Source organism: Aspergillus oryzae, chromosome 2 (genome assembly GCF_000184455.2).
Source record: "Aspergillus oryzae RIB40 DNA, chromosome 2".
NCBI lineage: Eukaryota > Fungi > Ascomycota > Eurotiomycetes > Eurotiales > Aspergillaceae > Aspergillus > Aspergillus oryzae.
The window spans coordinates 4,223,450-4,250,197 of NC_036436.1; the positions used below are offsets into that span (position 1 = coordinate 4,223,450).

The window sequence follows — 26,748 nt, forward strand, 5'->3', positions numbered from 1 at the left end:
AGATACTTCAGTGATCAGCTTGAATGGGGAAGATGAGTGTGCATGCTAGGGGTTTGGAAGAGGGTGTCACGGTTCGTTTCTTGGGGACTAATTTGATTATTGATGTTGTTAAGTGAGTGACCCCTTCTCAATCTCGTTCACCGCGCTAGGCAACTTGACTCGACGCGCAGAGGATGAGCTTTACTCAGAAATAGGAGGTATACTGAAAGTTTTCTAGTATATCTACTTGACTTGTTTCTTTCTAGTGAGTGATGTTCCTTCTAACCTTTTCCAAATAACCTCATAGCCGAGAACGTTGATTTATGGAGCATGGGAGGTCTCTTCAATCCTCCCGCGGTTATTAGGGCTGTATCCAGGATACCAGATAATAAGATTTTGGGGTCAAATCGCCTATATCGCTGTGTTTATATTCTAGGGAACACATCTACTAGTAGATATGTCAGCATACCTACTAGCTGGTATGTAGGGGCCTGTTTGGCTCCTTAGAAGACTACCGACGTGATCCACTGCCCTGAATCCTTCGGTTTGACCTACATATAGACATGGTTATTCAATTGTTTGGAAATTGTAAATGAACAAGGTACATATGCATCACAAGTAGGGGGAAAGCGTCCTAGCTAGTAATTACGCTTGGTATCTGCTTAAAGGCAATGATATGGGGTTGAATTGGGGCTTGATTCTCTCTATATAATGAACGACCTAGTGTTATAGACTTAAGCTGGACTAGTAATCAATTGGTTCATAATTTACACTCATTTGTTTTCCTGCCTGTTGTTTCAACCGGTTTCACCCATTTCGGCCTTGTCCTCGCCAGCTTGTTTCCGTTCACACTCTTTTACCCCCCCACAATTACGGCTGCATTTGATACTCGTTGCAGTGCTTCCACATCTCACTTGTATCCGCCCGGCCCTGTTATGCGGTTAGTGACGACTTCTTGCGGACATTGATAAAAAGAGGGTTACTGTGTGAGTAGATCGAGGAGGAACTTCAGAGAACTTCCACTGGAGGAATCTGGGATCACCAGGGGCGCATTATGTGAGAAATCTAAAGTTGACAGATCGGTCGATGGGATGCCGAGTTTATGGAGTCCTTTAACTGCTGTCCTCGTCAGCAGATCCAACCACATCAACTTACACAGTCTGATATCCGTGAATATTGTCTGGCCATGATGAAGAAAGATCGAAACTTTGAGCGAATTAAAGAAAGCTATCGTGAGTTGGCAGAAAACATTGTACTCAGGGCAGATGGTGTTTTTCTTTGGGCGAGACTAGCCACACGATCCTTCCTTGGAGGTGTAGGCTACCGTGATTCTCCTCAAACACTTCGCAAGAAATTAGCGGCAATTCCCGAGGACATGAAAACGCTTTTCGACAATATGCTAGGTGGGGTAGATTCTTCTGCCCGTGAAGAGGCAGATAAATTATTGCTCATTGCCTCTGAGCTCCCATATCCCTATATCCCGGCAGTCCTTTTTTCATGGCTTGATGATCTTCACGATGTGACATTTCCATATCGCGTACAGGGGACAGGATATTCCGAAAAATACCTAAAGAATAGGGTCGATATTGTCAGAAGCAAGATAGACTCGCTGTCGAAAGGGCTGCTCGAACTCCACACCGAGCCGGACACAGAGGGATGCGGCAAATATAGGGTGATGTTCTTCCATCGTACTGCTCGAGATTATCTCCGTGATTCGAAGGTGAATCAATTGAGGAATCGTCTTCCAGATTTCAATGTCCAGGACTCATGTTGTCGATTACTTCTCGCGTATTGCCTCTTTAGCAGCATGGAGTACGACCGGGGCCGAGCTTTTGACAAGAAGGTGAACATTGGGTTGGCTCAATTTGAATTATTCCGCCGATTGAGTCACTCACCCACATCATCCAAAATTGTTGCGGTATTTCAGCACATGTGGGGGAACTCACTATTCTCCCATATTCCGATTATATTTTATCACAGCGGACGCAACCGCATAAACGGCGTGGCCATCCGATCTTCCCACCCCAAAAATAGGTTTCATTATTGGTGCTGGCTACTATGTCATGACCAGGCTAAATTTGTGCTAGACAGGCTTTCTGCTAGTGCCAGCCTCCCAAAAGTCCCATCTTTCCAGAAGCAATTGTTCGTCCTATCAGTCGCGTATGGCCATAGGGATTTGGTGCGAGTCCTGTCGCAGAAGGGAGTAGCGCCAAGCGACAACTTCACGGTGAAGTTAGGCAAAGAAATGAAAGAAAGCCCGATGTCCTTGTGGATGATCACCCTTACCCTGTGCGCTCAACAGATGATCGATGACGCCAATAGTAGAAGCGCGGGGATCCTGCTTGAGCTTCTTTCATGGAGCTCCGAGCTCGATCATGACGCGTTTTTCCTAGTTCATCTACAGCAGTGGGCTTGCTCACAAATGGAGACCCTAGCCCCACAGCAACTGAAGATGATATCCCTGCAGCAATTATTGAGTCTACGAGATACACCTGAATCAAGGGAGCTAAGCTCGTTGATCACTCGCCGTACACAGGCACACTGGTGGGATCGACTGATGGCCGGTGCTTCTCCTTGCCACAAAATGGACTATCAACACTTCACTGGCAAGATCCCTAGGAATAAGGATTGGATTTACAGAATATATAGCGTCCAAACAAGAAGGGAAAAGTTTGAAGGAGGGCTTGTGTTGACCATTATATAACCTTGTGACATCACGAGCTTATTTCGCTGGATAGTCAGATCCGTACATAGAATAAACACTCGTGGGCCTTGCTACCGAGAAGGTGCTGCCAGTTAGTCCATCATTATTGACTGACCGTTTACACATCAGAATAGAGTCATGCTACTATCATCCGGAAAGTCAGAGCTACTTCCCAAGGCAAAGACCAAAAGCTTCGAAAACTACACTTATATAGATATATATGTGCATCGATAAAAATCTATATATATACATAAAAACCAGATGTCAGGGGTATATGTAGGTGCCTATCAACGATTCCAACCAACTTAAATCAAAGTAACACAGCGGAGGTGGACTCGCTTGAAACAAACATTATATAACCGAAGTCAAAGGCCCTTCTCTGGGCAGTATAAAAGTCGACTCCGACCAGGGAGTATCATGTGTCAAAATAAATGAGAAAAAACCGACTATGCATCAAGGACATTCATTTTAGGGTCCGGCTGCTCGCCCGCGTTGGCCAAGGCACTCTGCAGTGCACTAGTCAGGTCGATGTGGAAGAATGGCCGGTTGAGGCCCTGCACCATAGCGACCCTTCGGCGACTGCGGTAAGCCTTGCTATCCTTCAGGTCCCGTTGCAACTTGTCCTCCCGGGTGCTGCTGGCATCGGAGGATTCTTCGATGCCGTGTGTCTCACGCTCGGTGGTCTCTGAATCGTGCTTGAGGCCATGCTCGAGGTCTTCGCTCTTGATGTTATGCTGGGTGTGTCTGTTGTTCACCATCTCTGCATGAGCTGCGGCAGAGGCACTGCCTTCGATCTCAGCCACGCTGAAAATTGGCTTCCATCTCTGGAATCCTTCATCCGAGTCCGGAGATGGGAAGCCGAAACCTGCTGCTGCAAGGGCTCGTTTCGTCCAGCGGTTGTTAATATGAGCAAAGTGCCACTGCACAGTCTTAGGCGAAGCGTAGAGGTCGAGTTGATTGCGGACATCGATGAGGTTCTGGACCGAGGTCACATCAACATTGTTGACGGATGAGAAGTCAAGAATGACAGCCTGCAGTAAGGGCAAATGCGACTCGTCATCTTCAGACTTGCCCCTGCGAGGGCCAGGATTATTCCATGGCCGATCACCCGGTTTACCGTAGGAGAACGGATTTGTGCGACGTGTATGCTTGAAGATAGTCTGGACCAAATAATCGGTGTAGTGATTGGCATTGGGGTAGTTGAATCCTTCCGAGAATCGGTAGATGAAGATACCAGGATAAGGTTGCTGCACCTCGACATCGGGATTCGATCCGTCCGTGTGGTTGATAGGCAAGAAGATAGACCGGCTCAATTCATCTTTGTCATCGCTGGCAGCATTAGGGGAGTTGGCAGACCCATATTTCCCATCATCCTGTACCAGATGGTCACCGATCACCGAGTGGATAGTGACTCTTCCTAAGAATTGACCGCGGGCCTTGGCGACGCGGAACAGCAGAATGGCAACAGACACACAAACGGTACAGTAAATGCCGATCTCAATCGTGGTGAAGACAGTCACGATAACACCGATAAAGAAAATGATCGCATCCAGAGGGGACACGCGCCAGAACTGGTAAACGGTGTTTGGTGGGGTAATGAGGTCACCGACTGCATGAATGATGACACCAGCAAGGGAAGCTTTCGGGATGTAAAAGAAGACAGCGGGCAGAGCGTAAATGGCGAGGAGGACAACAACCGCAGTAATAACACCGGCAAGTGGGGTGCGGACACCCGCTTTCGATTTGATTGCAGTTCGGGAGAACGATCCAGTCGCTGGGTAACCACCAAGGAACGGTCCAAGCAAGTTCGACACACCAATAGCAACCAGCTCCTGAGAGGGATCAATTGTGTAGTTGTTGACACGGCCAAAGGATTTCGAGATAGCGATGTGTTCGATAAGCAGGACAATAATCGAAGCAGGAAGTTCGCTAGCAAATGCGCTGATGATCCTCGAATTTACCTGAGGGACAGCCGCATGTTGGAAACCACGAGGAACTTTACCCAGGAGCTTGAACCGCGGGTTAGACCGCCGGTGCAAGTTCACAGCGGCACTGATCATCGTATAGAACAAGATCACGAACACTGTGCGCAAAGTCGAAACGAAGAACCAAACCTTGGCATGACGGGGGAACTTCTTCGCGCCATAATTGCAACCCGAACGGATAATGTACAGCATAGCTAAAGCACTGACACCCATGGCGGCATCGATTTTTGCGGAGGGAAGATGCTTGAGGGTGTTGATGATAACCAGATAGGTAGAATCTTTCGTCGAGAAGTCGGCCGTCTCTCCCAGCATGTCTTTGACCTGTCCGGAGCAGATATTGATGGCGGAACCCGTCATGAAAGCTGAAATTGCCGGCAGAGGAATGAAATCCACGATAAATCCCAGCCGAAGCAGGCCCATAGCGCAAACCACGGCTCCACAAATGATAGCCAAACAGGAGGCGATTACATGCCCTTCGACATCTGGGAGCTTCGTTTGCGCCTCGGCAACTATCTTACCTGTAAGGGTAGACATGACAGCCACCGGCTGAACAGGGAAGATACTATATTAGCAAGATACATGCTGACATGGGTGCAGAATGACTTACACCAATGGTGATATCCTTTGAGGTGGCAAAAAACCAATAAATGAGAACACCCATGAACGAGGAATAGAGACCATACTCTACAGGTAGGTTTGCCAGTTTAGCGTAGGCCATTCCCTGCGGAACGACCACAGCACCGACCGTGACGCCTGCATTCCAATGAGTATGTTGTCTACTTGTCGATCAAATCAAACACAGTGGAAAGGCTCTTACCGGCAATCATATCTCCCAGCAACCATTGCAAGTTGTACCTCGTAATCCACGAGAGGAAAGGGAAAAGGTTGTAAAAATAACGGCCCACCTGATGCCAGCTAGGGCAGACTTCCTTCAGCCATTCAGCGGGAGTGGGTTCGGGCTCGAGATAGGAGTATGTGTCGATCGTTCCGACGGAGAACATCGACTCGCCTCGTGTGACTGGGTCAGCATGAACTCCGAGAGGATCACGGTAGGGGATCTTGATCCCCAAGGCCTTGGCCGCGCCGTGACCAATTTTGGTTTTGAGATCGCCCGGCATGGTCCTAATGGGAGAAACGGTCTCAGGAGTTGATATAGGGTTGGGGCAGGACTAGCCCAAAGTATACCACTATATATCACCCAGTGGTTTTCGGAGTGGAAGGAAGTATAAGGTCTAACAACGGTAGGGTGACTTGAAAAAGCCGGGAGGGGGAAGGAAGAAAAGAAGGGGACAGAAGATATTGATAAGAGATGCTGATGTAAAGCCGTGTTCAAACAAGGTCCATAGCCAGAACCTGTGGAGAATTGAGTATCGAGGAAAATGCGGCAGAGTGGATAAATTTAAGGTGAGATGACGGGACAGCCAAGAGCGATGTCGTGATCAGGAGCAGGGAAGTCGAAATGTTAGCTTCCCACAACACTTTAAAAATCCCACTAGTCCTGCAGTTGCATAAACCAAATAGAGAGATTAAATTTAATCTAAATCACAATACGAAGAAAGGAAAAAGAAAAAATGCGAATATCTGAGGCGTGGGAGGGCCAACAAGCGTTCGGTGGCGTAGGAGCCTGACGTCCACCGGATAAAGAAAGATAATCAGGAAGAGGCAACAAAAAAGGCAATACGGGGAGGTAAGTTCGGTTAAGTAAATAGATTCTCGAGTGATCAACCACTTTAGATAAGTCAGACAACTTCTGGGAAGGGGGGAAGGGGGGATTGTGAGTGGATAACTGCCAAACGGTAAGGAACAATACACAGTATGGAATCGATCAAGGGAGATGATCAGACGGGGATTGATAATCATGGATGGTAACAGTACTATTCCCGTTCGAGGAAATCAGAAGAGAAGGGGTTTGTATGAGTATGTAGTAAGAAAAATAGAAATAAAATTAATCCAGAGGGTAGATTGCCATTGGGAACGAGCATCAGCACAAACGCGCAGTGATGGAACGCATGATCCACTATGGATCGCCAAGGGCAAAAGTCCTCAGCAGACGCAACTCAACATCCTAACTGGTTTAGTATGGAGGGAGGTGTATCAAGCTTGTCGGAGAGGTGCTGGCGTAAGAGCCGTTGAGGTGGACCTGGGTAACGAGGGCCTGGAAGCGAGAGATGACGCCGAGCCGTGGAGCATGGGTTCCGCTCATGGTGACATCCATGGATGATCATTATCTGAATGGCAAAGTCAATCGGCATCTAATGCTCTACTCTGAAAAGCAGTCTCTTCCAGAGTATTTGGTCATTTCAGGCATGAACTCGCTGCTCAGATTTTGAGAGCATTGTTTAATTTTCCCATGCGTAAAGTGTGTACTCCGTAAAAGTACCGCAGCAAGAAACACAGCAACAATGTTATATTGCCAAGAGTGACCGCCCACCTTTAATGAACGAGCTGCAGAGGATAGACGAGGAAATGCAACCAATGGAGAGCTGCCCGCGCCATCATCCGCCTCTTACGTCGCTCCACCACCGGCTTCCAATCCAATAGGAATCGCGGCAGAACACGCCATCGTTCACTTTGATGGTGAAAGCCCGACCGGTCCACGTGTGGAATGAGTCTGATTCGAGTAAGTATCGGCTTCCATGAAATTTCTTTTTCTGTTCCATACCCTGGCCTTTTTTCTTGACTCTAAACCACAGCTTTCTTTTTTTTCTTTTTTGACTTTCTTGCTAGTCTTCCTTGGAGGCTTGTCGTCAGTCTAGTGCGGCAAATACGTAAATTACTGACGACAATGCTTAAAATCTCCCGAATATTAACCAGATATTTCCGTCGCATCGACTAGAAAGACTCCGTTACATGCGTCGTCGTCATGGTGGCCCCCGTCGTCGTATCAGGAGTATGGAGTTTCCCGTTCATTTACACGGGCAGCCTCGGCCAGTTTCTCCCTACCAGGCCCAGACATTGCCGATGGGACTTGGCATTCTGGGGACTCTGGGGCTGCTCTGTTCGGTAGTTGACTACCAATACGGAGTATACTACGGAGTATAGACGGGTACGTATTATTATTATGAATCTGTTCATGTCCGCTGCGTAACATTAAGGTTTTAACTGTCCTAACCCAGTTGGGATCCCAATATAATTTAGCCTTTGTGTTAGTGAAATTGAGGTAGAATATTTTTCTACCAACGGGGTGACACCCCCAACTCCACGGTCCAATCCCTGTGGAGCCAGTTCACAGAAAGGCAATCAAAAACGGCCGCATTGGGCCTTGGGTACATAATACATATAGAGCTCAAGGATGATAATCCTAGTCACGATAGGTGCTCGGTGCTCACCAATGAATGCTCACCACCTTGCTTGCTCTCCTGCACGTCCTCGAGCTTATATGGTTTCTCCACTCTAACACCATCGAGATCAAAATCGCGTCATCGATCTTACTCCCCCCATTGTCCAGTGTCCGCTCGTTCTCGACAACCCCCTGGTCAACCAGTGCAGGTACTAGTAGTTAATATTGTCTGACACAGACATATAATGGAACCATAGCCAAGGGCCCAGGAACAAAATCTCAATAAGGACGCGGTATACCTGAAGCCCAGTCCTTCCCGTTTAAGACGTCGGTATGAGGGATCAATCGGAGAACACTTTCTCTATGGAATCGATGGCGCATGCAGCTACAGACTAGTATCGTCCTAATTGAGCCTATTCCCGCGGAGTTACTGACGTCTCGTCTCGTATCGCAATACCATCTTTTAATGATCAAAAATCTCACCATCCGTTTCGCATCTTACGAACGGATCCCTGCCGCCACGAAGACGTGCTTGAGATCTCACACATGGTCATACCTCAAATGCAAAGACCCCTGGTAGCAAGCGACGCTTGAGTAAACTCCCAGTCGCCTGACAAGCGCACGTCCCATGCCCCCTTATGGTAAGAATCCATGTATATAGTTCGGTATCTGCACAGACTTCCAGCTTCAGCCTCGCCAGATTAAAGTATATGAGGTCATATCTACCCCACACTTCGCCTCGCTTTTCTAATTTTGATTTTTCTTTTACCCGCCGAAAGGGACAAGAAAATAAAAGGACAAAACTAGATCCTCCATTATCAGAAATCAAAAATGCCCTGTCCGGAGCATGCGATCTAGCCAGCATGTTTACTTAGCCGTGGCGAAGGATATGCCCTCGTGCCTGCCCACCATCCAATTGCTGTCTTGAATCTCTATTTCTACTTACGTGATAGACTCCCTCGGGCACATTCAAAGCTCCATCGAGTATCACCCTCAACAGAATAACAAGGAGATGTTGTCAGCCGTTCATTCATCCGGATAGATTGAGGTCAACAATGTCGCCGATCACATGGTCCAATCACAGCATACCAACTACTATATACTTTTAAAAAACTGTGGCTTTGATTTAATGCCCGCCGCAAGAGCCCCAGTCCACCTGACCTTTACCCCAGAGTCGATCTCGAGCTAACACGGGAAGTACAACTGCATTGGATCTTATGCATCCGTTGCTCCAATCGGTATGTACTATGCACTCGGCCATACTAGGGTTTACTCCGCATTTTATGTTCATACAAGGAACGGGCGTTCAATTGCACACATATACAAAACCACCGAGGAAACTACATACAAACAATCACTTCCCTATACTAACCAACCAACATACCTATCCTCATATTATGCCTCCCCAGAAAAACCACCCACAAAGAAACTAACCACAACCACCACTAACACTACCAAACCTACAAACCTACTCGATACAAAAAAAAAAAAAAAGACCCTGCCAAACCCCCCAAATCCTTAACTAAAACAATCTAACCAACGCTCCTGACGTCATCCCACATCTCCACGCCCCAGAACAATGAACCAGACCGAACCAGTGATCATCTTTCTCAGGCATGAACACCGCTCGCTTCGAGAAGAATCCCCACCAGCTGCGATCATGAGACCAGCGATCCCATATCCCGATGCACGAACGACCAGCGCACGCCGAGTTGTTTCTCGAGGCTCGGCCTAAAGGAAGAGAGTAAAAAAGAAAAAGAGCCAAACGCGCAAACCGAAGCCGAATCGCTTATTCAAGGAAGAGCTGAAACGGAACGGGTCGTGTGGCGCACGGATCGCCCGCGGAACAGAACAGGTGATTTTGAAATGGATCTGTTGACCTTCGGAGATACTATGACATGCTGGTAGATGGCGGCTGCGGTGATATTATGCTGGTTGTTGTGGGGATTGCATCTTATGTGGCTGCTGTTTGGTCAGGGATGTTGAGACATTTGGTCATGGGGGCTATGAGGTAGGAATACAGGATGCGCTCTTTCTGCTTGTCCGTGGATTATGGTAAGATGGGCTGCGATTAGGAGGAAGCGTGCACATGGGGGCTAGAGGTTGATTGATACACGTGGTCGCGCACGATTCTCAAGGTCATTGAGTTTCTCATTTTCACGCGAGGTGGTGCTTTGATTCTCTGTTAAACAAAGGTTTAAGTCTCTGTCCTTGCCAGCGTAGTGACAAAACAGGTGGTGGACCAAGAATTCGCCCAGATTATGGTCAGGATTTTAATGCAATGGGTAGTGAGTACGACGGGAATCACCAATGCAGCTAGAGGAGCGCGGATACACTGAGCTACAAGCAGTTTGCCTATGGCCATTACAAGAAAAGCGAGAAAAAAAAATACTTGACAGATAAAATGGAATATTCAATACCCAAACCCACGCTGTAGTCTATAATGATGAAACACGCTCAACCCCTAAATCGACCCACCATAACCCACCCCGAGTCAACTAAAGCGATGAGGGAAAAGGGAGAGAGAAATAAAATGTTGACTCGTTTACCATGATCTCGTCCATCTCATCAGGTACCATACCCTCCATTCCCCATAACAGACAAGCAAGAAATAGAACATTATGCATGGGAATCAAAGCATGATGGGAATGTAAAATGAACCGACACGAGATCTCCCGCATCATCTTCCGAATCTTCGAGAAAACGCCATCGCAGAGCAAATCATCAAGCGAACAAAAGAATTAAAAACCAAGCTGTACCAGGGCTGAGCTTCCGCGTGGTATCATAAGCGATTTCAGTAATGCCCTAGCACTGCAACTTTATCAACCACAGAAAAGCCCCCGCTTTACTGAGAGGCGCACTGCACTCTCTCAGCACCAGGAGGAACGTCGTCATCATCCTCATCCATGGAACCGGCAGCACCATGGGCGCGTGCCTGGGAGTACTCGCTAGAGTCAATGTCCTCCAGCTCGAAGTCCTCCACCATAGAATCGGTAGGTGGTTGAGGCTGCTCCATCCGGGGGGGCAGAACCTGTTCCAAAAGGTTGAGGTTGTTGAGCTGATCCTTCTCGGGGAACTTGACGTCAAACTGAATATAGAGGTTGCCGAAGTCATGGTGGCGGAATGACGGCATACCCTGGCCCTTGATCACCTTGATAGCGCCTAGAGAACCAGCGAGTTAGTGCTTGTTCCTCAGCTAATGTAAATGGGCGGGGGAAGTGACATACCAGGAGTAACAACCTCGCCAGGTGCGATGTTCACAGTCAACCAGCGGTCATCGAGGTGCTCAATGTTGATGGTACCGCCAGCAAGAGCTGTGAGAAGATCGATTTCAGCGTGATAGAAGAGGTCATCTTCCTTACGCTGGAACCGGGGGTGAGGCTTCTGTTCAATCTCGAAGACCACATCTCCGGGTAGGACGCCAGGCATCTGGTCACCCTCCCCACGGAACTCGATCTTGTGGCCGTTCCTGACACCCTTGTCGACATGGACGTGGAGGACCTTGCGCTCAACAACGGTCTTCTTACCGTTGCAGCGCTTGCAGCGATCGCGCTCCCGAATGGTCTCACCCTCACCACTGCAGTCTGGGCAAACAGTCTGGAACCGCTGGATCATAGGTCCCATCTGGCGCATCATAGTCTTCATACCGGTACCATTGCAGCCGCCACACGACTTGACGGCACCTTCCTTACCACCACGGCCATCACAGCCAGGGCAAATGACAGACTTCTGCAGGGCCAACTTCGAAACCTTTCCACGGTAGATGTCCTCCAGGTTGACCTTGTGAACGTGATGGATGGTGCGGGCCTTCTTGGGGCCCTGCTCCCGCATGCCACCACCAAACATACCTCCAAAGCCACCGCCGCCACCGAAGAACTGGGCAAAGAGATCCTCAGCACCCATTCCACCGGCGCCTCCACCATTTTCGAGACCCTCCTCACCGAGCTGGTCGTAAATAGAACGCTTCTGGGAGTCGGAGAGAATTTCATAGGCACGGGAGAGCTCCTTGAACTTTTCAGCAGCATCGGGGTTGTTTGCGTTCTTGTCTATGGGGAACTGTCAGCAAGTCCAGTCTGAACCCTTCCGCCCCAACTGGTCATTGGAGCTAGACATAGGCGACGTACCAGGGTGATATTTGAGGGCACCCTTCTTATAGGCGGTCTTCAGTTGAGCCTCTGTGGCTGTGGGGGCAACCTGATAGCCTCATCGTCAGTTTCGAAAACGGGGGATTCAGTGGCCGCCCACAAGTATACTCACCCCGAGAACGTCGTAAAACTTGGTTTCCTTGACCATTGTGAAAGTGTGTCTAGTCGTATACTAAAGAAAAGGTGACTTGGAGAGCAATTACAAGAACCAAAGAATCAAGGCGAAGAAAAACTATAGAAACAAGAACTTTTCAGGTGAAATCGTTTCGGAGATGCGTATGGTAGGAAAAGAGAGGATCGTTCAAAAGAGAGGAGAAGTTCGCCGGTCGGTTTAGCCGGAACGAAGAGTCTATAAGGTGGGATGGGGCCTCGGGAGGGTGGTTGAGAGGCGGGATTGTTGATGAGAAGAAAAAGGATCTGACGGCCACTTCGAGGTTATCAAGACAGGAGCGGCGACAAGCGGCTGACGGGCGTAAGATGGTAATTTCAATACCAGGACCAGGCACCAAAGGGGCCTTCACGGGGCAGACTCTTGCTGATTAAGATGCCAAGCCCTGTGCAATCTCTGTATTTTGGTACCGGAGATACGATAGGGCGAAAATCCGAGGCTCACTGGCGATCTTTCTCCAATGGATCTATGACCGTTCCCTGGGGGTATCAAAAAGAAAAAAAAGTCAAGGAGAGGTTCTAGGGGCAAGCCGGTGGAAAATCATTCAAATAAAACCGAATGGAACTGTAAAAAGAGGTTCTGCCTGGCTTTTCAAGCACAAAACAATAGGGGCCTCATGTCCATGACTTGCAGCCCGATTGGCTTTGCTTTCCCCTTCTGGCTGCTTCGACCGCCCTGTCACGGGCTGAATCCACGGCTCGAGCGCTGACTCTCCCTTTCCATCTGATTCTGTCGGCTTCCACCATCTTCGCTGCCTTTCCACCGAATCGGTATTTCCTTTGTTTTGTGACCACAATCACCCTGCATCCAATGGAGTTCACCCTGTATCAGCTTTCAGATACTGGTTCCTTACGGCGGAGTATTCACAATGTCAACAAGTTCCTTTCCATCTGCTTCCATAGAGCGCTTATGTATTACGAAAAATATTTATTATTAGTGTTTGAGAAACCATTAATGAATGGCAGAACATAAATAGATTTTGATAAATTACAGGTGATCAAATAATACTTTAGAATCTATAAAACAACTATTCAGCAAGGGGCGACACATAATTCTAGTAAGTACAGAAAACATACTAGATACACAGTACAAGCACTTCTGTGGATGAAGATCTGGTTCTCTGATTCTTAAACACAACCTTTTTTTTTTTTTTGCTTTTTCTGTTTCCCTACTCTTGTGGCACAGCAGACTTTGCCCCAGGCAAACAATGTGGCGGCGGGACGGCAAGTTAAGTTTTTTTCTTATCGATAAGCAAAAGTATCCAGAAGTGGAAAGAGGGGTGTTCGTGGGGGAATGAAGACACCCATAAATATAGCAATAGCTATCATGGGAAAAGAAAAAGTATCCTGAGATACTCTATATGTCACGATACTCTTAATTAATAACTATGTTATTCTATATATAATGTCCCACTGTTATAGCCATTGTGTACATTCTAATGTGTATGCCGAAACGCCCCGCATCCCAAATATATAATCGAGATTGAACTACTGCACAACTAGACAATCAAAATCTAATGCAGCTTGAATCATGGAATAGAAGCATTTGACAGAGGTTTATCATATCCTGACTTTATCTCAGGGGGTAAAATCATGAGTCGTCGCAGACATCCTATACAATGGTAATTTAAAACTCTCAAGTGATGACTACATATTCTTCATGAGGGGGAATTTCCGAATGCTTATCATCTCTATCAAGATCCTCCGCCAACGACAAGCCGTGGCCAACCGTTCCTGCGGGTCAAGCTAGAACCAGAACGGCAGTTGACCACCAGAATTTTGCCCGAACGAGTTGAGTTACATAACTACCGGCAGTTCAACAGCAACCATAACAGCTATCTCTGCATTCTACTACTTGTCTTCTAAACCTGTGATTCGGACCTCCCTTTCCCTCCACAGTCCATAATTCATAGAATCACATCCAATACAATGGAGTCAGACCCTGGGTTTGTTGCTGCCCTCGAGGAGGCAAAGCAAGGTTACGCCGAGGGTGGAGTTCCCATCGGCGCGGCGTTGGTCTCCAAAGATGGCAAAATCCTTGGCCGTGGACATAATATGCGCGTTCAGAAGGGGAGTGCAACATTACATGTTAGTCAATCATACACCAGTTCTCCAATTCCTAGGTGATTGGACGGATGTCCGTGGCTTACTTTAACCTAACAGGCCGAGATGTCTGCTCTGGAGAACTCAGGCCGCCTTCCTGCTTCGGCCTATGAAGGTGCTACCATGTATACGACCTTGTCTCCCTGTGATATGTGCACGGGTGCCTGCATCCTCTATAAGGTGAAGCGCGTGGTCATTGGAGAGAACAAGAGCTTCATGGGTGGGGAAGAATATCTCAAGAACCGTGGCAAGGAACTGGTTGTCTTGAACAACGAGGAGTGCAAGCAGTTGATGGAGAAATTTATGAAGGAGAAGCCGGAGCTCTGGTAAGTTCTTTAATTTTGAGCACTGCTTTTGGATCATGACAAGTCGTCGATAACATATATTGTTTTACCGCCCACCCCCTCCATCTGCAAATGATAGTAGCTGACCATGGATGTGTCAAAAATGTAGGAATGAGGATATTGCCGTCTAAGCCGTGCGTATATAATAGGCTAATCAGCCCCTCGCCAATGAGCTGCAGGGTACGAGGAATCGCAATGTAAATATTCAAAGCCTGAACCCTACAAACTTCACCGCCATGATCATGTCTTATGCTTCATTTATGCCGTTAGTCTGTGAATCTCCTCAAAAAAGAATTTGAGATCATCAGGCTTGACAAATGGAGTTACACCTGCGCAAATTAGCATATTTCACCAACCTAGATATCATGGGACGTCATTACCATGGCCCAAGTTCGCAATCCATCCTTGCTTACCCTTCTCGAAACCTTTAACCATGGTCTCGACAGTTTCTGTGATGGCAGCACGACCACCGTAGAGCATGCCGGGATCGGCATTACCCTGGATGGTGACCCGACCATTCGCAATTCGCCTAGCTTCCGCCGGATCATGTAGCCAGTCAAGCCCAACAACGTTATAGCCGGATTCGCAAAGGTCATCAAGTGCATACCATGCGCCCTTGGCGAAAACAGTCATGGGCACTGGTTCCAGTCCCATTTCCTTCAGCCGCTTGGGCAGATTGGCGGAAATGTGGCGCAGATATGGGAGCGAGAATGACTTGAACGAGGCCGGAGAAAGTTCACCAGCCCATGAGTCGAAGACTTGGACCAACTGGGCGCCTGCGGCAACCTGAAGAGCAAGGTATTCCACACAGATCTCTGCGATCTTCTGCAGCAATGCCTGGGATTCCTTTGGGTACTTGTAGACCCACGTTTTCGACTGAACAAACATCTTGCTTCCGCCGCCTTCAACCATGTAGCATAGGAGGGTCCATGGAGCACCGCAGAAACCAATGAGCGGGACACGGCCCTGCAACTTATGCCGGGTGAGCCGGATGGCCTTGTAAACATAGTCAAGCTCCTCCTTAACATCGACCTGCTTCTGCATCACTTTCTCGTACTGTCCGTCGTCCGGCGACTTCAGCGGTTCAGGGAAGTGGGGTCCCTTCTTGTCAACCATCTCAACCTGCATTCCCATAGCCTGGGGAATGACCAGAATATCAGAGAAGATGATTGCGGCATCGATAAGCCCTGCATACCGTTCCACGGGCTGGATAGTCAGCGTTGAGGCGATTTCTGGGCTGCGGCAGCATTCAAAAAAGTCGCGACCTCCTTTAGCTTCGTGGTATTCGGGGAGATAGCGTCCAGCTATAAGTAGAGGGAACACAAAAGTTAGCAATGGTGGGCCCTTTCAACCTGTATGAGACTATGTTGGAAAAGGCTAGCAAAAGCGTAGCGTATGTACCTTGACGCATAACCCATATCGGAGGACGCTCGACCTTCTCGCCTACAATTACATCAGCGGCGGCAATTTCTGCTGTTGTAATCTATGATGGAAATACCTCTTGCGGCCCTTAGCAAAAGGTCATTCTTCAATGAAGCAAATTGTTCCTGCATCTTGACGGAGAATAGGATGGATTGTGTGAAGAGGGGACCTTGAGAAGAGGGGTGACTGCATGCAATTCTAGCACCAAGGTCCTAACCGCCGCTCGGCGCCTCGGCCCGCCGCAGCACATTTATGCATCCAAACCCAATTCGGAAACCCTTCCATCTGCTAGGCTACATACCAGAGGAAGTACTGGTACGGTAGTATGTACATAATTTTCTGAATGTCCCCTACAAGGGCATACAAATCCAAATAAAGCTTGAAACATGTCTAATCCAACTGATTAATTAAATATTGAGTAGTTTGAATTTACGACCGCCGATTGGCCCTCAGTCATCCTCCCCATGCTTCTTGCGCAGATTGCCCAAACTATACAACACATCGTTGAGTTCCTTTCTTTGCTTTGTGTCGGCATCTGCTGGAATGCCAGAGGAGCCACCCATGTTGATGTTGGTAACTAGCGATTCTGTGACCGGCTCCCACTCCAAGTTTTCTGTTCCCGGCTTCACGCGGAACGATTCAATCAGATTTGAGGGGCTTGTTGGGCTGGCTCTCCATTCGTGGGTCGAGCCCTTTTCACGGATACAGTCCACAGAAACAACAATTGTGCTGTCTTTTTCCATGATGGCCACGTCTAATACGTTGCCAGACATCTCGATTGGGTCTTGTGGTTTTAATGTGCCATCCGAGCCAAGCACGAAGCATTGCAGATTTGAGGACCTATTGAAGACATTAGACAAGCAGGATATTGGCTTAGGCTCCCACTATCACTCACCCCTCAAGCGCAACTAGTACTATATTCGATCCACCGATTGATGTCGCCCAAATTCCACGAACTGTAACCTGTGTGGTCTCTGATTCCTGCTTCACTAAGGGAACCTTCTGTAGGATACGGCCTTCGCTCCACTTCCAGACCAGCAAATAATCGTCGCCTCCGCCAGAGATGAGATAACCTGGAGCGTATTGGGGAATGCAGAGCTTGGTGACGAATGCAGTATGGCCCAGGCAATAACCTTCGATAATATGAGCCTGTGGATAGCGAGAGACTCGGATATGCTCATCGCGGTCTCCAGTTAGGATGTAACTGCGCTTTTTACCGAAATTATCATCCTGAGGTACCGTGACAAAAGCCACATCCGTGAGCAATGACACATGGCCAAGTAGCAATTGATGCTGGAAATTCAGGCTGTTCTTTTCTTCGGTAGAGTTTTTTTGACTATAGCGCAACTGCTGTTCCAGAGATTCAAGATTCCGCTTACTATGCACAGTAAGGGGAGTTGCGCTAGGAACCTTTGGCCGATTAGGAAGCTTTGGCGCTACATATGGCTCATTGCCGGGAAGAAGTGGCAGCGAGTAAACATCGCCGAATTTATCACCACAGAGGATTGTGTTACCGTCATCAGTAAGAGCGATACTACATGGCCTCTTTGGCATACATCTGTAGGGAGGGTGAGCACAAACTTTTCGTGCATTCGGCACGGCCGACTAACCTTTCGCTTAGTTGTTCAAGAGTGCCATCATCCTTCAAGCGGAGGACACGAACGCACTTATCTTCTGCAGTGAGCGCAATCACATAATCTCCATTCGAATGCGCAACTAAACAAGGGATGCTGGACCAAGTCGAAGCCTTGACGGTTGACTTGGAAGTTTCAGCAGGTCCCTCCTCGGACGGGGAAACCTTTCTCTTCTTCTCTGGTGGTGCTTGGTCTTCCGATCCAGTTTCTGTCTCAGTCGCCTTGGAGTTATTTGCATTGCTTGCATCTACATCTTGCGGCCAGGAAGAGAGACGCTGTCCGGTCTCTGCAGCGTAGGAGTAGATCTTGCCCCCAGATGACGCAATAAGAAACCTCTGAGATTCCGCGCCCCGTTTCTCCAGATATTGGAGGCATTGGAGTGGAAGCTGGAAGTTGGCAGCCATGTTGTTATATAATTGGTCGTATAGAGGGTTGACTCGACCACGAATAATGTGGTGTCAGAAAATACAATAACGGATTGTAGTGCTGTGACCAGTAAAGTACATAAGCTACCTTGCGTAGAACAGTAATCAATTAGAGGATCAAAGGAATAGTATCATAAACTTCCAGAAGTATACCACTAAATGCATGCTTGCATGCCCTATCTGATCTCTCTGCGGACATTTTTTTCTGCCGGGCGGAGCTCCACGTGACTACCTCGCTAGCCGAAGCCACAGAGAAACAAAATTTCCCAATTTCGAAGTTCCTTTGATTCTTTTGATCTTCAACGTCACGATTCAAGTCGGACAGCAACACACCTTTAGAACTTATCCCTTGCCCTTAAACATCCTATCTTCACCGAAATAAGGAGACATGGGGGGCAAGTCTGCTACCAAGGCCGCTTACTTCGAGAAGCTGAAGAGCCTTCTCGATGAGTACAAGACGGTCTTCATTGTCGGTGTCGACAATGTCAGCTCTCAGCAGATGCACGAGATTCGTGTGAGTCTCCGTGGTGAGGGTGTTGTCCTGATGGGTAAGAACACCATGGTATGTATCTCCATATACCCACGCAATTGACACCGCAATTGACCGTATCATTTCAGGTTCGCCGTGCCATCAAGGGCTTCGTCACCGACAACCCTGAGTACGAGCGTCTCCTTCCTCACGTCAAGGGTTAGTACAGTTCACCAAATAGAGCGACATAGAAATTTTACGTGGACCAATCGCTGACGCGTCACAGGCAACGTTGGTTTCATCTTCACCAACGGCGACCTCAAGGCCACCAAGGAGAAGATCCTTGCCAACCGTGTCGCTGCTCCTGCTCGTGCTGGTGCCATCGCTCCTCTCGATGTCTACGTTCCTGCTGGTAACACCGGTATGGAACCCGGTAAGACCTCGTTCTTCCAGGCTCTCGGTGTCCCCACCAAGATTGCTCGTGGTACCATTGAAATTACCACCGATCTTAAGCTCGTTGAGGCCGGCGCTAAGGTCGGTCCCTCCGAGGCTACCCTGCTGAACATGCTCAACATCTCTCCCTTCACCTACGGTATGACCATCTCCCAGGTCTACCAGGAGGGTCAGACCTTCGGTGCCGATGTTCTCGACATCGAGGAGGAGCAGCTCCTTAAGGCTTTCAGCAGCGCTATCCAGACTGTCACTGCCCTCTCTCTGGCCACCGGCTTCCCCACCCTTCCTGCTGTCATGCACTACCTTGTCAACAGCTACAAGAAGGTTCTCGCTGTCGCTGTCTCTACCGAGATCAGCTGGCCCGAGATTGAGGAGCTCAAGGACCGTATCGCCAACCCTGACGCCTACGCCGCCGCCGCTCCTGTTGCCGGTGCCGGTGCTGCCGCTGGCGGTGACGCTCCCGCTGAGGAGAAGAAGGAGGAAGAGGAGGAGGAGTCCGACGATGACATGGGCTTCGGTCTTTTCGACTAAACTTCTCGTCTCATTGCGCGGGCTACGACCACCATGTTTTAGATACATTTACGGCCAACCTTGATGGTTGGAAAAAATGAAACGAATCTCATGGACAATTTTCTTTTATCTTTTCAACTAGATGTGGACGTAGACATACCGTCCACTATCTTCTTGGATTCTACAAGGTGAGCATCTACTTTCTTTTACACTTTCACTATTCATTGCCCTTAACATCACTCCTTGGCGGATGATGATATTTTTTAACTCGTAGTCACTGTTGTGGCGTTGAAGATCAAAAACTAGCAACAACAAACACTCTAATTTTTTGCTGACCCGCCTCCCTTCTATCTTGTTCATTACACACGCACCTTTCAGCAACATGGATTGCTAACTGTGATTGCAGCTCATACAGATATATGTGATGTAGTAGTATGTGTTGGATTCGTAGTACCACGATGTTTCTTCACGAGGACCCAGTGCCTGGATCAGGGTCGATTACTGTCTCAGATGAAATATACTGTTAGGTAAGACTCGTGCAGGGGTTATGGGTTCTTATTCAGACACTTATATAGCATCATATGTGAAATGTAACGATGATCTAAACATTCGCTATCATACATTGCATCTGACTGTCCGTTATGACTGCACAATATATATCTGTCGTAGTGATAAAAGTAAAGTGGTATACTCGACAAGCAATAGGACGCGCCCAAACTATCTGACATGAAGTGAATAAGCGAAATTAGCTCTGCTTCAGCTACCGTCATCACCACCCCTCCCAAACCGACCACCGAATCCACCCAGGTCCCGACGGAAGAACTTGCCAATATTTTTCAGGTTCTCGTTCAGGTTGCCTGCAGTGGCGTTTTCGGCGGTGCTCTGTAGTTGTGCGAATGGTCCTGGTGATACCGGAGTGGTGGATGTTGATCCTGGGGCACCACCTGCGCCGGGGTTTCCAGTCGAGGACATAGGAGTTCCGAATCGGTCGACACCGTCTTTGGCGGCTGAGATGATAGCAGAGCCCAACATGGATGGGTCGAAGCGGGTGGGGAGGTTGGATGCGCCGATTGAGGCTGCGGCGGTTCCGAGTCCTAGCCCTTGATTTGAAGAGGAGGTGGGTGTGGTTTGAAAGGCTGTGAGAATGGGGTTGCTTTGCTGAAGGTTCGGTGCGTGACGGTCTGATGCACGGTGGATCTGGAAGAGTTCTACGAGCTGGTTTTGCTCTTGTCGACTGCGGATTCCTTTGAGTTCGAGGATCTTGCGGAAGTTCGTGTTGCTGCTGTCTTTGATGTGGATTAAGTATGCTTGCACTAGAGCTTCTGGAGGCGATGGTTGGACTTGGAGAGTCTTGAGGAGAGTCTCGATCTTCATGAAGCTGTTGTTGACACGCTTAACGAAGCTTGCCGGGGCGGGAGCCGGTAAAAGAGATGAGAGGCCGGTTTTGAGTGTGTATCCGTCCAGGAGCATCTATTCAAGAGTTAAACGTCAATACTTTGTACTATATTCTGGCATGTAGATCGAAGGGTGACAACTTACTTGCTCTGCCCCGGTCTCCGAGACCGGCTTGCACAGAAAGATATTTGAAACGAATACGTTTGATATCAACTCTACGACATGATCCGCGAAAGCTCGCGCGTACTGTTGTTTATGCAGCAACTGCAAGATCTCGGAGGACTTGGCATTTAGCTTGGTCAAGAGTTCACTGACGTACGTGCTCTGATCGCTAACACTCTCAAGCCGATTCCAAGGTGTATTGCGCATTTCTCGCCAGGAGGGCTCTAGCTCGACCTCGACCATCCGCACAAGACACCGAACAGCAGCAGACGCGATGCCCATGAATGAATCCGCCTGGCTCTGCAGGTCGACTGACTGTTTCAAATTCTTGTCGAGCCTGCCCTTGATCTTTTCCTCTAGTTGATTGCAGGTGGTGTAGCAGTAATCTGCAGTGTTGAGAACAGAAATGAGGTCCTCCAGAGATGGCACCTTGGATGGAGTAGTGCCGGTAGGCCTCTCACTGATATAAAATAAGAGGACTTGCTGGGCATATTGATCGAGATACTTTGCGAAGACTTTGGCCAAGTCGGCAAGGCTCCCGCCCGTCGAGAGTTTCGCACATTGCTGTAGAGAGAGCCTGTAGAAGGTAAAAAGCTCCGTAGAGGACGCTATCACGATATTGGAATCAAAATCCTCATCTGGCGGTCTGATGGGTTGCTGCCGATATTTCGGTATAAGAGCAGCCAACTGCTTATCTTGAGCCTCAACCCATACGCTTAAATAGGGCTCAAAGGCCTCTGAAATGGCCTGGCCAAAGACAGGTGCTTCAGCCGAGGTGAAAGTGTCGGTGGACGGGCGGGATGGATTGACAAATCGCCGCTCCAAAGTATGCTCAAAATCTAGAGTCTCCTGCAAGCACGAAAGCAATAGGTTGACATCGATTGTCTGCCCATTTCGCACTGAGTGGGAAAGAATGCCCCTGAAATCTTCCCGAGTCCCTTCACAAAATATGTTCGCCAAAATCTCATCAACCCTCCAAGAAATCGGCCATATCGCTGCGTATTCCTCATCGTAGATTTTCAATATACGACGAAACCATGAATACCTCCGCGAGATGTTGTCCAGGGAGCCCGCCTCTTCGTTGTTTCTGAACACCTGTCGATACTCCCGTAGCTGAAAATTGCAATACCAGGTCACCAGCCTGGACTTTGCATGCTCCCCCAAAGCGTCCATTACGAGACAGCCCTCCGAAAGCACGACCCTCTTCTGTCCAACCTCACCCTTAGCAAACGCCAACTCGAAGTCTTCACAGACCTGCTCCAACAGCTCCCGTTGTATATCTGCCACATTTCTACTGAGAAGAGCGATCTGATCAATGGATCGGTACGACTTGAAGTGCGCCATGAGCTGGATAACCGCCTGCAGTAATTGGGCACAGTCCCGGTACTGCCTTGTCTTACCGAGGACACGGAGCTGATCGTATGCCGTCGTCAGCATTTGTAGCCTCTTCAGGGCTGTCATGGATTGCGTGAGGTTCTTCTTTGCATTGTCCAGCTGCTTGATATCCGCCGTCATCTCGGTGATGGCCAGCTCGGTTTTGGACGCGCGGTCGCGCACATCGTCAATCTTCTTGAATAACTCCGTCAAATCTGCCTGAGCAGCCTGTATGCGCTCGACGCTTTCCGCATTCGAGGTGACTTGTTCCTCCACCAGCGCGCCGATCTCGTCATCCAGCTCATCTTCGTAGTCTAGGAGGGACTGGGAAACGTGGGAGACGGAGGACAGCGTGGAGGGGTGGGAGAATATGGTATTTAGGTGGTCAATTGGATCGTAATCCACTATTGCATAGATAAATAAATTTCCGTATTAGCGGGAAATCAATCGGCGGGGCTCGTCTGAGAAGTTAATCTCACCTGCGTCGAGAGGATCGAGATCCGCCGCTCCGTTGGAGGGCATGTGGCCGGAGGAGGAGGAAGAGGTGGTGGTAGACATTCCATTAGCTCTTCAGTTTACACCCAAGGTACATTCTGTGTTGGGATTTCTCAACCATCCACCAGCTCACCTAGGGTAAGAGGGAGAAATCCGAGGACTAAAATTTAAGGAATACAGCGAAGAAGGGCTGAGGACAAAAGTGGTCTTTGCGGGAAGTCGACGATCAAGTCCGGAAAGTTGTAAACGCCGAAAGTCAACCTTAGCGCAACGCGGCTAAATAAGATTGACCTCGAGAGATGACCAGCTGAGCTCCAACTGTCCTCCATGACATAATAACGTTGATCTTACACCCTCCCTTTTACCTCTACTTTTCCTCTACAGACATCTGTGAACGTTGTGTGCTGTTTTTCTGGCCCGTTGGAAGCAGGCTCAGCAAGTGATATTGGTCTCGCGGGGGTTATCAACTGGACCTCCCTCCCCTTTCTATCTATATGGACATGATCTTCGTCGTCTTCTGAGGTTCAATAAATGTGATACAGTGAAATCTTTCAAGCAAGTCTGAGAACCCACAACCGTTCGCCTAAGCCATGCAAACACAAGAAATGCAGTATAATAATAATGGTAATAATAATTGAATAAGACTCCAAGCAAACACCACAGCTTCCTCCACTCAAAATTTTTGGGTATGTAAAAATCAGATAAGAACTAGACAGCTCCAGGCAGAAAGGCGTCTGGAGGTAGCTGTCCCTGAGCCTTTGTACGGAATCAGTAAAGTTCCATATACAATAACCAAGCGCGAGAAGGGCTTACCTTGAGCTCCTCAAAATTCTTCAAAGCAGCGTCCAAATTCCAACCGTTGCCGGAAAGTGCCATTTCAGAGTATGGCAGGGTCATGCCCGTCTTAGTGCTTATTTGCATGACCAGTTGCTCTTGTTGCACCTGGGCATCCGGTTTGCCTGGTGCCGGCATACCGTAACCATCGGGAGCAACCGGAGGAGCAACCGGTGGTTGGACAGGGGGTTGTCCGGGTTGGGTTGCTTGGACAATTGGCTGCTCTAACATCCATGCTTCATGGCCCCCATGAGCCCGTAGACAAAGAATATCGTTGATCACCCTAATACCGCCCATGCCTCCGCCAGGTCCAAGGATGAATGTCCGGTCGAAACTCCGAAGGTCAACCTTCGGCCCATTGATCTCTTCAAATTTTCCATGCACCATGATAAGAAGTCCACCCACGCCAGTCGGGCTCTGTCCGGAAGGATCTGGAAGCCCAGGGATGGGGAAACATTCGATAAGCCATTCTTCGGGCTGAGCTCCTATGTCGGGATGTCGTGTTTGAGGAAGGCTGTTCCACATCTCACGGATTTTGTCCGCACCGACAAAGGAACGAGACATCCTCGCAGGAAGATGATTGATCTTGAGTAAATTTCTACTCTTCTTGATGTAAGGATCCCAGGCCGCAGTTTCAGTCTGCTGGGCTCTCGGAGCAGTGGTGTTAACATTGAGCGAGAACGTGGAATTGTTGTCGTATACACCGTTCAGAAGGTCAGTACGGTTGTTGTCATAACCAACAAAGAAGGCCTTGACAAAGTTCTCTCCGATTTGAGATTCGTCCTGGAAATGCGGCGCCTGAACAGGAATTGGTGTCTTCTTCTGCGCGGCCACTTCCTCCGCCGTCCGAACTTCCGTGTTGTTCAAAAATCGTAGTTTAGGATACCACTTGAGCATGGTGTCCTTGAAAGTAGGATCTGCGCTGAAAGGGGTACCGGTGAGGTCAAGGAACTCCAGATTTCGGAACTTCCATCTCCATCCAATTAAGGACTGAGAGTCTTTAAAGTTGTTATTCGATAAGTCAAGGTTCTTTAGATCAGGGAATGATTGAGCTAATGTCGTGACGACCGTAATATTTGCGAGCTGATTGTCGGCAAGGCTGACACTCTCCACAGCTTCACGTCGCGCTGTAGAGCTATCGAAATTCATTTCCCATACTTTCATCAACGCCGGGAAGAACTTGGACTCGGTAGATGTGCTATCAAATATTCCCATTGCTAACAGGTCCGGGTCGCTGCCAAGCTTAGAGAGGTTGAGCAATTTCTGCTGTTGAAAATAGCGTTTGCTCAAGATCGCAGTCATCTTGGACTTGGTATCGGCGGTCGAGGGGGCACCGCTATTCCGCGACACTTCGGATAGCATCGTTTGGTCCATTCCATTGGCGGAGGGATCATATGTCTGGATCGTAAGGGGAGCTCCTGCAAAACTGAAGCCATTCATTTTCAGCATCCTGTCCAACAACTCCGACCGGATAGATACTATGAAAGCATCGCCTTCAACCCGCGACTAGTGAACGTTAGTAAGGCGTAAGAGACCTTTTTACCGCCGTCATCCAGAGGAACAAACGCCAAAAACAGCCTGCGACCGTCGTTCTGGGGTACCACTCCTGAAAACGAGAACACACCGGAGAGGACGACGTTGCGAAATCATGTCGGTGACCGTTAAATCTGATGTTGAACATACCTTTGTGATCCTTGCGCGGGAGCCAGCTTTCGAGTCGGATGAGTTGAGTTTCTTTTCGAGGAAGGTGATTAGACTTTCAATGCCACCGTCGCGGTTGGACGCTGCCTTGCTCTGTTTCCATCCTCGAATGCTAACTTGTTCCAGATTACTACCTCGGCCACCTTGTCGGACGTTTGCCTGAGAACTTGTGTTGCTCGAGATAGCCTTTTGGATAGCGTCGAGTGCCCTGTCGCGTGTGTGGGCCCGTGGTCCAGTAGCCACCGAGCGGCTAGAATCCCCGCGCGCCTTTTTTACACGGCCTTGAGTAGAGCCTGCGTCCATAGCCAGATCACCATCTCGATCGACCCGTTTCGGTGCACCTTTCTTGCGAATACCCCCGCGATCCGAACCGCCTGAGCGGCCTCGGGAACCCTTTCCTCCTTTCATGTTGATCGCAGTGGTAACTGATTCGGAATGGGAGGGGAATGGTGGGTATCGAAGGCAGAGTAGTGGTGGGTATAGTTTTTTTTATCTCTCAGGCGGACTTAGCGCTGCGCGCCTGAAATTCAGGTCGATCTAGTCGGCATGCAATAGAGAAGATAGTTAGAGGTAGGAGGAGAGGTAAAGTAGATATTGTAGATAATTGTATTCAGTATATTGGAAGAAGTAGATTCAAAGTCAAACCTCGCGGGCGAGGTCTTGAGGGGGAACAGTATGAGGTAGAAGAAAGTCAAGCGGAAAAAGTGACGTGAATCAAAAGAGTCATATCACGTGAGACCAGAGATGTGGATGCCTGCATATCCACGTGATAATCTACCAGGCACCCATAGAGAGGGGCCTTATGTGGCCAATCAGGGACTGCAGTTTGTCCTTTGGCACACAATCGGTAATACACGATACCGATGCCGCCAACTGGGTGGAGTAAATTACGCTACCCGTGACGATTGTTGTTCCATTAGTGTTTAGTTTCGTATTTCATGCATGCAATCTATCATCAGGACAGCTTTGCCAAAAGTCAGGAACCGCAAGGGAAGTCCGAGACCCTCTGCTTGTTACTGGCGGTCTCCTCGATTTTAGAAACCAACCAATTGGTAAGTCAGTTCTCTTTCTTTTAGTCATTTTTTTTTGTTTGCAACAGACAAAGCACTCAATCGGGCTCGGGCCACCTTGACCACTTTATCTACGGTTCTAATCTATGCTGTATA

At 48.7% G+C, this 26,748-nt stretch overlaps 8 protein-coding genes across 8 annotated transcripts; 2 read left to right on the forward strand and 6 right to left on the reverse strand.

Annotated features, from left to right (window-relative positions):
• Positions 1-3,129: 3,129 nt before the first annotated feature.
• AO090003000798 (SLC26/SulP family anion transporter) lies at positions 3,130-5,786 on the reverse strand (the record flags this gene model as incomplete). The annotated part of the gene is made up of 3 exons (XM_001819884.3): positions 3,130-5,214; positions 5,276-5,421; positions 5,486-5,786. 3 exons carry the CDS (start codon positions 5,784-5,786, stop codon positions 3,130-3,132), a joined length of 2,532 nt encoding a protein of 843 aa, XP_001819936.1.
• Positions 5,787-10,793: 5,007 nt separating this feature from the next.
• On the reverse strand, positions 10,794-12,241 carry AO090003000801 (type I HSP40 co-chaperone YDJ1; the record flags this gene model as incomplete). The annotated part of the gene is made up of 4 exons (XM_001819885.3): positions 10,794-11,110; positions 11,176-11,994; positions 12,073-12,142; positions 12,206-12,241. The coding sequence occupies 4 exons, from the start codon at positions 12,239-12,241 to the stop codon at positions 10,794-10,796; spliced, it is 1,242 nt and encodes a 413-aa protein (XP_001819937.1).
• Positions 12,242-14,190: 1,949 nt separating this feature from the next.
• On the forward strand, positions 14,191-14,694 carry AO090003000802 (cytosine deaminase; the record flags this gene model as incomplete). Its single annotated transcript, XM_001819886.3, has 2 exons — positions 14,191-14,349; positions 14,425-14,694. 2 exons carry the CDS (start codon positions 14,191-14,193, stop codon positions 14,692-14,694), a joined length of 429 nt encoding a protein of 142 aa, XP_001819938.3.
• A 272-nt stretch (positions 14,695-14,966) lies between these two features.
• Positions 14,967-16,518, reverse strand: AO090003000803 (uroporphyrinogen decarboxylase HEM12; the record flags this gene model as incomplete). The annotated part of the gene is made up of 4 exons (XM_023235042.1): positions 14,967-15,037; positions 15,089-16,012; positions 16,207-16,261; positions 16,432-16,518. The coding sequence occupies 4 exons, from the start codon at positions 16,516-16,518 to the stop codon at positions 14,967-14,969; spliced, it is 1,137 nt and encodes a 378-aa protein (XP_023090100.1).
• A 61-nt stretch (positions 16,519-16,579) lies between these two features.
• trm82 (putative tRNA methyltransferase) lies at positions 16,580-18,168 on the reverse strand (the record flags this gene model as incomplete). Its single annotated transcript, XM_001819888.1, has 3 exons — positions 16,580-16,970; positions 17,026-17,688; positions 17,741-18,168. 3 exons carry the CDS (start codon positions 18,166-18,168, stop codon positions 16,580-16,582), a joined length of 1,482 nt encoding a protein of 493 aa, XP_001819940.1.
• A 409-nt stretch (positions 18,169-18,577) lies between these two features.
• On the forward strand, positions 18,578-19,642 carry AO090003000805 (60S ribosomal protein uL10; the record flags this gene model as incomplete). The annotated part of the gene is made up of 3 exons (XM_001819889.3): positions 18,578-18,751; positions 18,808-18,877; positions 18,945-19,642. The coding sequence occupies 3 exons, from the start codon at positions 18,578-18,580 to the stop codon at positions 19,640-19,642; spliced, it is 942 nt and encodes a 313-aa protein (XP_001819941.1).
• Positions 19,643-20,377: 735 nt separating this feature from the next.
• On the reverse strand, positions 20,378-23,074 carry AO090003000806 (putative GARP complex subunit Vps53; the record flags this gene model as incomplete). The annotated part of the gene is made up of 3 exons (XM_001819890.3): positions 20,378-21,091; positions 21,161-22,956; positions 23,032-23,074. The coding sequence occupies 3 exons, from the start codon at positions 23,072-23,074 to the stop codon at positions 20,378-20,380; spliced, it is 2,553 nt and encodes an 850-aa protein (XP_001819942.3).
• Positions 23,075-23,207: 133 nt separating this feature from the next.
• Positions 23,208-25,885, reverse strand: AO090003000807 (mRNA export factor mexA; the record flags this gene model as incomplete). The annotated part of the gene is made up of 3 exons (XM_023235043.1): positions 23,208-23,237; positions 23,861-25,387; positions 25,565-25,885. 3 exons carry the CDS (start codon positions 25,883-25,885, stop codon positions 23,208-23,210), a joined length of 1,878 nt encoding a protein of 625 aa, XP_023090101.1.
• Positions 25,886-26,748: the final 863 nt, after the last annotated feature.